This window comes from Fragaria vesca, linkage group LG2 (genome assembly GCF_000184155.1).
Source record: "Fragaria vesca subsp. vesca linkage group LG2, FraVesHawaii_1.0, whole genome shotgun sequence".
NCBI classification, from domain to species: Eukaryota; Viridiplantae; Streptophyta; class Magnoliopsida; order Rosales; family Rosaceae; genus Fragaria; species Fragaria vesca.
In genome coordinates this window covers 32,262,590-32,277,200 of record NC_020492.1, presented here as the reverse complement: position 1 = coordinate 32,277,200, position 14,611 = coordinate 32,262,590, and the positions used below count along the sequence as shown (strand labels likewise).

At 37.4% G+C, this 14,611-nt stretch overlaps 2 protein-coding genes across 2 annotated transcripts; both read right to left on the bottom strand.

The window, feature by feature from the left end:
- Positions 1–3,773: 3,773 nt before the first annotated feature.
- Positions 3,774–6,602, bottom strand: LOC101315019 (cyclin-T1-5-like). Its single transcript, XM_004291799.1, has 7 exons — positions 6,386–6,602; positions 5,817–6,050; positions 5,459–5,540; positions 5,169–5,303; positions 4,921–5,093; positions 4,645–4,796; positions 3,774–4,343 (listed from the first exon to the last, which is right to left on the bottom strand). The coding sequence occupies exons 2-7, from the start codon at positions 6,041–6,043 to the stop codon at positions 3,787–3,789; spliced, it is 1,326 nt and encodes a 441-aa protein (XP_004291847.1). The 5' UTR covers positions 6,044–6,050; positions 6,386–6,602; the 3' UTR covers positions 3,774–3,786.
- Positions 6,603–9,543: 2,941 nt separating this feature from the next.
- LOC101303589 (omega-hydroxypalmitate O-feruloyl transferase-like) lies at positions 9,544–12,747 on the bottom strand. The gene is made up of 2 exons (XM_004293149.1): positions 12,203–12,747; positions 9,544–10,488 (listed from the first exon to the last, which is right to left on the bottom strand). Exons 1-2 carry the CDS (start codon positions 12,635–12,637, stop codon positions 9,544–9,546), a joined length of 1,380 nt encoding a protein of 459 aa, XP_004293197.1. The 5' UTR covers positions 12,638–12,747.
- Between the last annotated feature and the right edge of the window lie 1,864 nt (positions 12,748–14,611).

Sequence of the window (14,611 nt, the reverse complement as noted above, 5' to 3'; positions counted from 1 at the left end):
CTATATATATATATATATATATATATATATATATATATATAGACACACACACGAAAGTTTATTTCAGTTATATCAATCGTTTCAACTTTCAAGTGTATGTTCAACGATTACACAGTTGCTTCTTATCTTGGTCAACCTACATGACTGGTCTGGTCACTCTGGTGGCTGCTCTGGTCGACCTTTTAGCTTTTGATCCGATGGATCCTCGATCTCTAATTTTTTTAAAGCAACTTCTTTTTTGATGCATGGAAGCTGAGTAGTTAAACCGAAACAAATTGAACATCACATCATTTCTAAATCAAATACTCGATCGATTTCATATAAAAATCTATAGCTAGATCTATGATGCAGGTACGTCGTGGTTTTGAACAAGCTAAGTTAATTAAGAGTGCTATAAAGATCTATGATGAACAAATCAAAGAGATTGTATGCAGTACTATACAGTAAGAGAGTTAATCTGGTTTAGTTTACTTTTTGCCCTAGATCCTTGGGAAGCAAACGTGAGATTAGACTAGATAGTTTTCAAAATAGTCCTTAGTTATGATGATCGAGCTAGAGAAGTCGAGAAGATAAAGAGAATCTCATCTCATCTAATTGTCCAATCATATCAGTAGTGGCAAGCAAAACTCCAATCCAAAACCCTCTTGCCTAGACATATTTCGCGTTTGATGTACACCCTGTAACTACACTTGTCTGATACTTTGTCTTCAAAACCATTTTCAGGGTTTTCTCAATCTCTCACTACTTAGTATGCAACGTAATACATATATTTAGAAGCCCTTAATTTCAAACTTATGAGAAATACATGCAAAAAGACACACTCTCGAGTGAGAAATACAGTAGTGTATTGATTCACAAATGGAGAAAATAAAAAGTAGAACCGATCGAGTAATAAGATAGATTAGATTTAGCATATGTGTTCTGGTAAAAACTGGAGAAAGTAGTAAATATAAACTTGAGGGTGATTAAGTTGTCATTGTCTATCATCATCATCAAACAAACAGAGGCTTAAGCTGACAATGTATGATAATAATTTGATCAACCCCACAAAGTTCACATCAGACGGAAAAGGGGAATGTGAGATCAGAGCATGGGCAAGGGCAACCTTCACTTTACTTTTAGACGCTCTTTTTCCTTTTTAGCTAGAATTCCAGCATGCCCACCTCTCACTATTTTTTTTTTTTTTTTTTTTGAGAAAAACTTCTTGCTACTAGTCTATTTAACTTCAATCCATGAATTTGTTTAATTTGTTCGATTATTCAAACTATTTTTTTCTTCCTTTTTAAAGCTTTGCTTCTTTATCAATCGTGAGTCTTTCTTTCTTCGTCTCTTTCTCTCTTTCTTTCATGACTTGCTTGTCACCTTTTTCATATTTCCTAGTCTTACTATCTTCCAAGATTCATTTTTCATTAAAGCTGCTTCTGCATCTGGTTTACAATAGAAATTTCAATTATTATTTTCACTTTCATGATTCTTCAAAGATTTGTCTACCTCTTAAGTAAATATAGTTGTTATTTCTTTAATTTCGCTCTTTTTTAAAATACAAAATTCAAGTATCGAATTCCAGATAATCACACCTCCACTAAATGTAGATAGCTAGTTAGGCAGCTAGAACTGACAACACTAATAAGTGTTTTAAAGCGATAGCTCACGCGGTACGTACATACGTTCGTGTTAATTATTTAATGTCGGACTGTCAAACAGTAAATGATATACTATATAACATCACGAAAAGACAATACATATAGAGTTGACGACATAAAATATTGCATGAATCGATCTAAATCCACGGATTGAAACTTTCACATATCTATGTAATCATGCGCGAGACACCAACCTACCTTAGATCTTTCTCCAATAATGGCAAATTAGAGGGAACGAATAATCACATCACAAAAAGAAAGTTCTAGTACAAAAATTAACCAAATTAACTATGAGCATTTGTTGAATGGTCTTTTCTCTACGACTCTACCTTCTTTCTTTCTTGAATGCATGCGAGTTGTACGAGTGAGAGAGAATGACCGAAAGAGAAGAAGGAAGCAGAATAAGCTTCAATTTTCTTAACGATGCGTTTGTAGTTAGGTAGTGTGAAACTATTTTCCTTAATTAACTGTTTAGTTTATGTATACGGAGCGAAATAGAACCTTCTTGATTCACATCCTAATCACCAACCAAAGCCATCAGCTTTGCATTTCCAAACAAATTAGTTACTCAAAAGTATCACTGAAGCTAGAAAGCTGTTAAAAATTCTTTTAATTATTTTCTCTATATAGTCTACTAGCTGGTTGGAATAGATTATGAGGCCATAGATATGACTTAGAAGATGTTAAACCAACTTTAATTGCTGCAAACAAGGGGCATATATTACTATTCTTTTCCAAAGAAAGTTTTAGTTGATGTGATGGTAAACACAAAAAAATCTATATGTTATAAGTTATAACACATATATGTAATACTTTTACCCTAAAAAGTGAGCACTATTTTTTTCTTTTAATTTCCTTCAACAAAGGAGGTTATAAAACTCTCAGGGTGAAGTTAATTAAGCACTCATCATTTTTGGCCCTGATAAAATAGATCATTATTGGGTGATGCTTTTCCACTTGAGTATATATTAAGCACTTTTTAAGTCAAATAATACATGGCAAAACCCTTAAAAGGAGGTCTTAAAGTTGCAGGACTTAAATTAAAATGTGTTTGAGATAGAAGACAAATAGCTGCAACAGAAGAAAATATGCTTGATAAGTTTCAGGGCATGATATCAAACACCATAGGGCTGCTGCTGGCCATACCTACATTTCTTTAAGTGCTTTATACGTTTCCCACTGAACAAAACTTATATATAATTCATTGTTTTATGCGATTCCATCATCTGCCTAGCTTAGCTCTATATAAATTAATAGCTCTATATTACCCAACAAAAAAAAGCTCTATATAAATTAATAACTCACCAACAACAACAACGATCTCTACCTATTCTTTGCCTCTTTTGCAACCAGAACTGCACTATCATACTGCCAGAAATGTTTCTGCATTTGCATCGATAAATGGAGCTGCCGCAAGAACTTGACACCAGTATAATCAACCATTTGTAAACCAGTTAGGCAGGAACCAGAGAAGATGGGTTGCTAAAAAGTATTAAATCTTATAAGGTAACTAAACCTAGAAACATCTTTACCCGGGCGGATTCATGTACAATGTGAAGAAGATCTGCAAAAGAATCAGAGTTACAAAATGACAGTCATTAGAGAAGTGTTGAAACTTGTTTAAAGTTAAAGTGATAGATTGAAGAAGAGAGTTGGCTGTTTCCACCAAGAGAGAGAGAAGGCGTGTTTATATTTCCACTTTTGTTTGGGTTTCGTTACTCTTTGAAACTTTTGGGCCCAAAGATATGTATCTCTTGCAAGCTCATTTTACTCGTGCATATGCAAACACCCTTCTCTTTATGGTAATGATAATGAATTCATAAGAATCATTGATGATTTGATGATTGAAGCAGATACCTGATAAAGATGTGAATATTGTTGAATAAACTGGATAACGAATGAAGTTTACTTGATAAAGAATGGTAGAATTATTACGATTACGAACCAAAAACATATAGGACCTGCATTAATTCAAGGGCTAAAATTTGCCTGTAGCAATGTGATCATAAAGAATTACACTGCTAATGTAAATGCACTTTGAATACTCACCCAACTAATGAAATGTGCAACACTCTGGAATAATATATAGAGGAAGATGATGCCTGTAGATTTCAGGCTACAATCTCTTGATTCCTCAACATAATTAGGCCTTCCTTTGTTTCTTTGCAGCAGATGCATCTTCAAGCTCTACTCCGTTTTCAAGCTCACTTTCTATCCAGGCTTCAGGATCTAACTCATCAGTTGTGGAGCCCGCCAACTTCTTATTTACACCTTTATCACATCTTCTCCTCTTCAATTCTCGAATCCGGTTAATATCGATCTTACCACAGCTTTTAGGAACATCAACAATTTTGCATCTTGAGCTCTGATCATCCGATTCACCTCTTATTGGCTTGATCTCACCACCACCAGCCTTGACAACACTACTATCATTCGTCTGGCATGGTAAAGCATCCTTCCCAGTAACATTGTTCTCACCTCCAAGATTTTCCTTGCATGAAGACACAACAGACTCTCCTCCCAATCCTCTATCATCCGCAGTGGCGCCATGCTTAGAATGCTGGTCTACTATTGCTTCACTTGAAATACATGATTGAGGGCTACTATCAATTGGCTTCTTTGGTAAAGTTTCAGGTTGAACGGCCTTCCCAGTTTTAGCCGGTACAGGCTTGAACATACTATGCATCCGCTGAATGACCTCTGAGATATATATAAGACATCAATAACATCAGAAAAGGAAACTGTTCAATATTAAACTCAAGGATGCAAATATGACACCTATGCCTGACCAATAAGTTTACTACTCAAAAACCTACCATAATCTCATACCATTATAGAAGGGAACACCAGGTTAGGAAGCTACAATAAGAAACGATCAAACATGCTTCTTTTATGACATGGGCTATGTTTTAGAAAGACAAATCAACACGTGACTTAAATAGACAAAACATTAAACAGAAGAAAGAATATGGAAGAAAAGGAGAAAGGACTTGCAACTAACCATCCAACTGCTTCGGCGTAACATCAAACTCCATCCACCAAACTTTTCCCTTCTCTTTAGGTAGTTTCACTTTTTGAAAATTAGCAGCAAGAGCGACTGAACCAGCTGCAATGTAATGGGGCTTGTACTGCAAGCACAATGATGTGCGAAGCCTACCCATCCATTCATAAAAAAGATTTCATCATGCAAAAGACAAACATAAAATCCAACTTTACATCTCCACCAGGATGCACACACAGAGCTCTGCTCATAAGTAAGGTAAGAATAAATCCTCACCAATCATTAACAAAACTCCAAGCTGCCTTAGCAAGGTCAGGGAGAAGATCTAATTTCTTTAAAGCAGCAACAAGTATCTTGTATGGAAGCTGTATGTCCAGATCAAAGCCAATTGTTGACAGGAGAAGTCTCTCCGCAACTAGGATCAATTCCTTTTGCTTATTGACAAATTCCTACATGCGGAAGGTAAATCTAAGCAAGAATGATATCATAGAAAATAAAAAATTGAACAAATGAGGTTCACATACTTTTTGCCTGATACGGTGCAAGGCAGATGAATCAAACTTGTGCACCATCTCATATGCAACGACAACGACATCGTTCAGATAGCGTGGTGTATCTTCTGCTTTGCATGCGAGAAAGATGCTTGCAGTGGCCACTGTCTGTGAGATGTTTACAATTAAATAAATAAAAAAGGCATTCCTACTAAAGCGAAATAAAATGCAAACACTGTAGGGCATCTCTATATTTTCTAGTGTGCACCTTAGGTATACAAAACAAAGTTATAGACAACATTATTCACACACAGAATCTTTACCTGCCAACCATTCTTAGCGTGAGATTGACGCATATAAAACTGGTGGCACAACATCATTGCAGATGATATTGTCAACTGTGGCCTGAAGGATATATAATATCAATCACAGTTTGTTATTTGTTATTTATGCAATGGAATTACAATCAAATAACTGATAAGAAGTTGCATGACATAAAAGGGAAACCGTAAATTCAAAATAGATACCCAGGCAAAACTAGTACATACAAGCAGAGAATAGATGACCATTCTATTGAAATCAATGCGCAAATACATTTTTATATAATAAAAGAACCTCAAATTTTCAAAACTAACATGCCTAAGATACAATCAACATATGTCTCAAAGTTTCTGAACTTACACTTTAAGCTTCATCCCAATCTCCTGAAGAAACGAGCAGTATGAACTCCGCAAATGCGACTCTTTCTTTGTGCTAATGCCATCCCTCCGGGACGGAGAGTCTTCAATCTCCTGTTTCGTAAAACACCACTTGCGCACAGGGCACTGAGCCTCGGGTGGAATGCACATGCTTGTCGAAGCTTTCGCAATCCCCTGCTCACAAGGGTTCTCCAGCACCGGCCTCGCCATACTCAACCTTCTCAATCCAATCAATTCAAAACATGACATCAGCCTCCAAACAATCTCACATATAGAAAAAAAACAAAAAACAAAAAAAAACTCAAATTCACATAAGCATTACTGCAACTTCAATCAAACCAAAACAATCGAAAAATTTGAACTCACACCGCAACCTAAAACAAGCAATCGACGAGTCAAAGCCAAACCCTAACAGTACAATTCAAATTCACAAGTCTGAATTCTAATGCCCAAACAGTAATGATCGAAAGAGTAACACCACACTCGAAATTTCAAATCTTTAGTAAGAATGCAAGTTCAGAACACCATGAAGTAGTAAATAACGAAACTTACCGAATCTGAAGCTCGAATTTCGCCGCCGATTGGATTATCAGAGACCCTCTAGAACCCAGAAAGCTAAGAAATTTCTAGAGTTTGGGTGAATTACAGGAAGAAGAAAAAGAAGCGAATTGAATTGGGTGGGATGGAGCTGAAGGAATGGAGCTGAATTTCGAAGGCGGCACAATTGGGAATTTAGGGATTTGGGAAACCCTAGCTTCCGCCGTCGGGCGGTGAGATAAGGGAAGCAAAATATCTTTTCTAAGTTTTTAAAAAATTGAAGTCGACGACCGACTCGGCGTTGACTCGAGCTTTTTTTGTTTTTTGGGTGAAGTCTCTTTCTTTGCGGGCACGCAATACGCGTAGTTCTACGCGCTAGACGGACACGTGGGTCGAGGAAGTTGACGTTAGGACTTGGGCCGTTTGAGAGCATGAAACCAGGTGATTCTGAAGCTAATCCATAGATGGATTAGCGATTTGAAGTTTCCCTAGGTTGGGTTTCGATTAGACTCTTTATCGAGACTAATTGGAATTTCAGAGAGCATGAGAAATAATAATTGTCACTAGTTGCATTAGACTCAAAAAATTGATGTCTCATGCTTAGCGATATGAAGTTCCCTTGGGTGGGTTTTGATTAGACTCTTTATCGAGACTAATTGGTTATTTCAGAGAGTATGTTTAGTTTTTTACGAGAAACAGGAATTTCCAGTAGTTGCATCAAACTCATAAAAGTGACTATCTATTTCAATTAACTGAAACAAAGAGTGATGGACGATTATTAAGTGGCTAGGCAAAATAACATTTTGAACTATTTTAGCTGAAATATGACTAATAAACGGCTAACATCACAAATAAATGCTCTTACATGATTCATCTACTGTTGCTGGTACATTATGCAGTTTGGGCCCTTTTTAAGCATAGACGTGATAGAGGGCCCAATTACGAGTTTGTATGATAGACCTCACTGTTTTCGCATTAAGCAATTGGTAAGAATAAGATAATCGATCATCACAAAGTTGTGGCAACCGTCACAACGAAATAATTGTCGTCATTGTCATATAATGGATGATCACCATCGTCGTCGTACTAATACATTATTGACTGACCACAGACATTATTACCAAATGTGACTGAAATGACAACGTGATCGGTATCATATAATTTATATGTCACACATCCACTAATTGCCAAGTGATTAGTCACCCCCGCACTTCTCAAAAAAGCACTGCCAGATTTGGTAGTTAAGGGCTTTCACTTTTGTTTACCAAATAAGCTTTTTTCGACGTAATTGTTTACCAAGAAGTTGGTCATTCATATCATATATAGTTTACTTTGTTCTTTTTGTAATGGATTCAACCTTTTTACCTTTTACATTTCACCTTACAAGTCGTGAGACGACTAAAGTGATCCCATGTAATTAGTTCAAATGAGATGCAATATATAAATTCATTGATCACGGAAATGACTTTTTAATTCACCGATCGCAGCCCTTTTTCACTCCTCACCAACATTGTTAACTCACAAGTCGGCAGCTAGCTAAGTGTCGTGATTACGAAAGAAACAGTCTTATCTTCTAATGGTAATTTACTTCACAAATAAAACTTAATTAATTAGTACAATGATGCTTATCCTCAGGACAGGTGAGATCTTAAATTCTAATTCTCTAGAATAAATTAAAAAAATTCATATGTATCCCAGACTAATCAGTAATTTGGCCTTGTGATATCAGCCTTCTCTTTGTAAGTGAGAAATCATAATTTTCGATTCATAATAAACTTGTATTTAAGTTATTTATTTGATAAAAAAAAATGCATCGTAATGAATTATTATAGTCACTAGTTAACTATATATCTCGTGATTATATAGCAAAAACGCGTCACGTGCCGTCCATTCACATCTCCACGCAGATGTTTATTTAGTTATAATACTATGTTTATAAAGGTCATAACAACATTGAAAGATTCGACGACAATATCAGATACTTGAAATTAAGAGCACAAATAAAGCAAAACACACCAGCCATACAATGTGATCACTTGATCGAGTTGTGGACAGTTCAAAATCATTTTAGATCGAGCAACAAAGTAATCACATCGATCTGGATCATCAAATTTTTTTCGAGACGACAGTTTTATATAGGTTTCATGTGGGTCTATAAAGAAACCTAGTAGTGCCCTAAGCACGCTCTACTGCACTAGTGCCCTTATACCTATCATGCATATTATATACACAAGCACGAAAACAACTATATGCTTTGCTGCTATATATATATCTTCAACTTGCCGGAACTTTATCCAACTCCATTTATATATACCTATTCAGGTGAATATCTATGTCCATTTCCACATGAATATCATTATCTTCCAAGAGTGCGGTCGCAGACGTGCAAGTGTTGACGTATCAGATCAACATACACATAATCCAGAATCACTCTAGCTAGATCTGATCAAGCACTCAGGGAAAGATAACGATCGGTCACGGCTACCACAATCCTGTAGTTTATGAATAGATTTACGACCCGAAATTAACTATACCAAATTGGATCAACAAGTATATTTATATCTCAATTCACTCTGAGATGAGCCAATTTTCTCAAATCACTAGCTCTGAGATCATGAGCTAATTTAGCTCTGATACGTTTTACTATGCATGCATAATGGAGAATCAGATACAAATGCTTCGAGCTAAATCACTATGTCTGGCTCTGAGAATGGGATATGCTGCAATATGCGTATGATCAACTGTAGGCATTCTCTGATTGTAATGACATCAAGAATCTGGAAATTTATGCTAATCTGTGGTAATTAGAGAAACAAACAAAATAAAATTTGTCAAAATGATGAGACACTGATTTGTCCTCGAGGACTTATAATGGCCATTAGCTTTCCACTACCAGATTAACATATCTTATTGTTGACCTTAATCTCGAATTAGACTACTTAATTAATCGAGAAAATAACTCTGATAGATCTAGCTTGTCAGTTTCTTATTCCTAATCGCACATAAATAAAATAAAAACTTGTCAGTCATTAGGTTACAATAATAAGAACTCAGATCACAGTGATGACTGATGAGCTGCTCCCATTATGATACTTGTATATATTGGCTAGCTGGGAGCAGCGAAACAGAAAAAACTAAAAAGAGGAAGAAAAAAATTGATCAAATTATAATACTTAATATTCCATAATTCCATTGTCTGCTGCATGATGATATCCATTAACAGCATGATGTTCATCTCCATTGTTGAACTCTTTATCCAAAATCTCACCCATGTAATACCCAAATTTCTCCGCCACTCTCTCCGGCACCGACACCAGCACTCTCACCGCACTCGAGTCACCGATAACCGGTAAAAACAAGCAGTAAACGTCACTTGCTACCGGACCCATGTGAAGTGCCTTCCCTTCTCCAAAATCCAGCTCCTCTAACCCTAGCTTTGCCCACTGTGATATAACCAAACTCGTCGACAGATCGGTTTTTACCGTTTTGTCCTCCAGCAAATCAACCATCGACCTCACGTAGTCGTCACTAAGCTCCGCCTTGGCTTGTTGGACTAACTTAACGCCGTGGTGTAGGTTAGCAGAGACAAGGTCCTTCACGGTGGTCTGTGCGCATCCTAGCACGAAGCCGTTACCGTAATAGCCTTGTGGAATTTCCGGATTTACCCTCTGCCGGACGTTAACGGAGAAGAGGAGCTTTATGTTGAGGGAGGGTGACAGGTCCAAGGATCGAACCCATGAGCGCCACGTGTGCGCTGCTAGGGCCTCGAAGGCGGTGCATTTTAGCGAGGGCGAGCAGCGGCGTTTGAGGTGAAGGATATGGGAGTGGGTGAAGGTTAAGGATGTGGGGACGAGCGGCTGGGATTGGAGGTTTCTCAGGACGTCCACGTGGGAGTTGTCCTTATTTACGGTGAACTGCGGGTGAGGGAAGGTCACCTGTGGAGGAGAGCTGGATTTTAACAGGTGGCGGGAATGGACGGGCGGGATTGGTGGAGGGAGATCAGGTTTGGCCGTTAAGTGGGCCCAAGCTTGTAAAAACTGTGACGTGCCGATGCCGTCGCACAAGCAGTGGTTGATAGCGGTGCAGAGGATCATACCTCCAAAGCGTAGATTTGTGACCTGAAAAACAAAAATTCAATAAATTATTATACGCACGAAATGTATTTACATGACACAATTTTAACCGTTTATAGCAATTTATATGTTTAACCATTATGTTTTTAAATTATTTCTTTTAATCATGACCATTCATGTATGTATGTGAAGATACACGCCGTATACCGAATATGCTCTTCATTTTTACCTAAATTACAAGTATGTTAACATGTTAGTTTCGCTCGTCGCATATTATGTTGCATACTAATAAACAAAAAAAGGAAATCACTATAAAGACTTAATTAAGTGAAGAATTGGTACGATGGATTTAACTGTTCATAACAATTCATATGTTTAACCATTATGTTTTTATATTATTTCTTTTAATCCTGACCATTCATGTATGTATGTGAAGATACACACCGTATACCGAATATGCTCTTTATTTTTACCTGAATTACAAGTATGTTAACATGTTAGTTTCGCTCGTCGCATATTAAGTTGCATACTAATAAACAAAAAAAGGAAATCACTATAAAGACTTAATTAAGTGAAGAATTGGTACGATGGATGAGAGGGAGTAGGGGGTCACCAGTACTCTTTAGTTGGCGGGTCACTGTCTTATAGCAATATGAATATGGGATTTGGGCCACGTCTCAAAAGTTTCCTAATGTGAAGTGCAACTTTTGTTACTTGTAGTGTCATAGTCAGCCAGGCGGCAAAACTATGTAATTTTTGCCATTATGTGATTTTCAATATAGAATAATTTTATCTAATATTCAACAGAGAATATCCATTATTGATATGTATAGTCTAGTTTTATTTATGAAGTTCGTATATTCTTTTAAATACCGATCTGGCTAATTGATATAAGAAGAGTATTGCTATTAACACACTTATTTTTGTTTTTAACACACTCCATGTTTTTTTCTATTCACATATTTTAAATTTATGTACAAACTTGTCACTTAAATTTGTTTCATGATTAACTATCTTCATCGATAATGTTTTTTTCTATTCACATATTTTAAATTTATGTACAAACTTGCTACTTAAATTTGTTTCATGATTAACTATCTTCATCGATAAGGTGTGTTAATAACAAAAATAAGTGTGTTAATAACATCACTCTATAAGAAAATGTAATAAAGTATGTTAATGATTTAACTAAACCATAATCAGGATATATATTTTTTTTTTGAAAATTTCGCGTCACCTCATCTAAAAGGACAAAAGTACCCTGTCTTGGGTGGTCCTAGTGTAAAATGTCAGGCCACATTTCTATTTTTTTCCCTTATTTTTGGGCTGTACGTAAAACTTGTGATCATCTGATTCAAAACGAGTTGACGAATGCAAAGCCAAAATTAACTATAGGAGAGAAGAACAAGTTGGAACTTTGGAAATGATATTCTTAATTTTCTTTTAATTTCTTAGGGTGTGGATTAAGTAAAGTTTTTAACACAGAAATGACAGTCAAAACAAAGATCACCAGCTTGTACAAAATAAGTGGAAATTCTTATATGCACGATGTGTATTTACACGACACAATCTTAACTGTCATAACAATTCATATGTTTGACCACCATGTTTATATATTATTTCTTTTAATCATGACCATCCATGTATGTATATGAAAATACACGTCGTGTACTAAAGATGCTCTCACAAAATAAGGGGAAAAGAAAAGTTCTCTATCTGAAATTATTGAGAAATGGAGCTAGTCATCTAGTAGTAGTACCTGAACAACAAGAGGAGGAACATCCAAGAAAGTGTGAGCTCCTTCGACCCTATACAAGAGTTTCTTCCAAGACCTGTTTGGCTTCTCCGAAAGCTGAAGAAACTGGTCGGCAGTGATATCCATGAAGGCTTCAGCAAACACAGCACCCTCTCCATTGCAGTCGACCTCGAGTTTCTGATCATGGTCAGGGTTGGTCCTCAAGCGCCCGGCCAAAGGGTAGTAGAGGACGAGGAGTTTGGAGAGGGCGTATTTCATGGCGTCTAAGTTTACGGAAGTTCTGAAGAGGTAGAGGTATTTGATCGAGAAACGGAGAAACTTCTGGTCATCGAGATTGGAGAGGGGGAGGCAATGCTTGGGAGTTGGCGTGTTTGGGCGGATTAGTGTTGGTTGTGTTGCATATAAACAATCTGGTAGCTCTTCTGGAGGTGTTAACATCCTTTGTCCTTAGTTTCGATCGGCCTCTCTGCCTATCTTGAACAACGGCTGTGTTGTTCAAAGCTTGAAGATTTGAAGCAGAGAGAAAAAATGAGAGAGAGAGAGAGGTATTGATTGAAAGACAAGGTAAGTACTGAGGAGTAGCTGGCTGGCTAAGTAGAGTGGAGAAACAATATCTACGGTTGGATATGGCGATGGTACTATGAGATTCCTTTTTTGGGGTAAAGACAGGGAGAGGGCGCGTGCATTGCTCTTGCAATATGCCCGCATTTGTGATGTTGTGAACTAAATAGTCACGGTTCTCCTAAAAAGTTAGACTATTGTAGAATCTAGTCGAAATTTTGATTTGATAGGTAACTTATGACATTTAGAAAGCGTCGATAACGCATAAGAGAAGAAAGTTAGAATCGGAACAATTGCACAGTTTTTCCTCTCATGTTTTATGAACAAAATCAGCAAAATCACGGCCATAGAACTATAATTGTCATTGGATTGGTGGCAGAGAGCAAAAGAAAACCAGGGGAAAAGGTGATCACACATATTGGTAGCTAGCTTGGTTAGGCTAAAGATCTATTCCATTTGTTTGTCCCAAAAGGCAATATCTGAAGTACAACTTCCGGTGAGAAGCTGATGCCACCATAAATCAACTATGAAGCTTCTAAGAGCACCTTCCTGATCGATGAGTACAAGACTGCCATATATATAGCTAATCCAGGAACGATGAAAACAATTTGGAACACGTCTGTCTTCTACCAACGCATGGTAAATTTCCGGGCAAAGCCAGTGGCGGACGGAGAGAGGGTGAGTGGGGGCTGTTGCCCCTAGTGAATTTCATTTTTTGCCTAACAGCTTCATATGTATACCTAATGTTTTAGTCGAATTTACCTCCAGTGATGACATTGACACATAAATATAAACCTATTATGTAAGAATCTACTACCCCATATTAATCAAACAAAAGAAAAACTCTAGAATTGTGTCTTGTTGTCACCGGAATGATTCAAAATCTATGACTTGCCTTGATTGGAGATTGGAGAGGAAGAAGAGATGAACAGTGAGCTGTCTCTAGAAGTTCCTTGCTTCCTCAAATTTTTGCCCCCACTTACATATGTCTCTGCGTCCGCCACTGGCCTTCAAGATAACAATTTGGACGTGGAGATAGTCAGATACATAAAACATAAGAAGAGGGCAAAAGGTACAGAGGAATCTCAGAGAGGAGAGGAAGAAGTTAGTGTTGGATTTAGCTTAGGGAAAAGAGACAAGCAGCCTTGTGCTTCCTGTTTGGAGGTTGGGGCCGGGGGCTGTGCATGCATCATCAGCTACCAGGTTGTCATTGTACAACTTAGGCAGTTGGGTGATGTCCCCATCTAACCCTGCATGAGTATTGAGAAAACAGAAAAAAAAGATTCCACGGGTCATTTCCCATGCCACCACACCTGCCGCCCTGTACCTTCAGTACGGCTATGTGGAGGGGAAGGGGAAGGGGGAAGGAGGAAGGAGGAAGGCTATGTTCAATAATTGAGATGTGAGTCGTTCGATTATTTAGTTCAATGTGTAAAGCTCTCATTTCCGAAATTTCAATACTCATATATGGAGTACTGAACGTGTTCCTTCTATTAGGAGTTTCTTCAAACGGTCTCCACCTCCACCCATGAATGGAGCATGAAAGTCATTCATTGTTAACCAGACCCAAGGGCGCCTCCCCAGTCCCCATTTCCTGTCTTGCAATGTAACAGAATCCTGATGATGATTATTCAGAGATTCTCATTCTCCAAACATGAGAACTCTCCCCCGCTTTCTGATGATGCTGTGCTAAGCTTTCCTTTCCTCTGGCTAAACCTTTATTCGATCAGATACCTGTCTTCTTAATTTGCTATCATTATTTTGTAATGTATTAGTAGCCAGAGCATGAATCCTGATCATAGATATAACAAATAATAAGAACCTTGTTGCCAACCCAAAGATTCCAGGTTC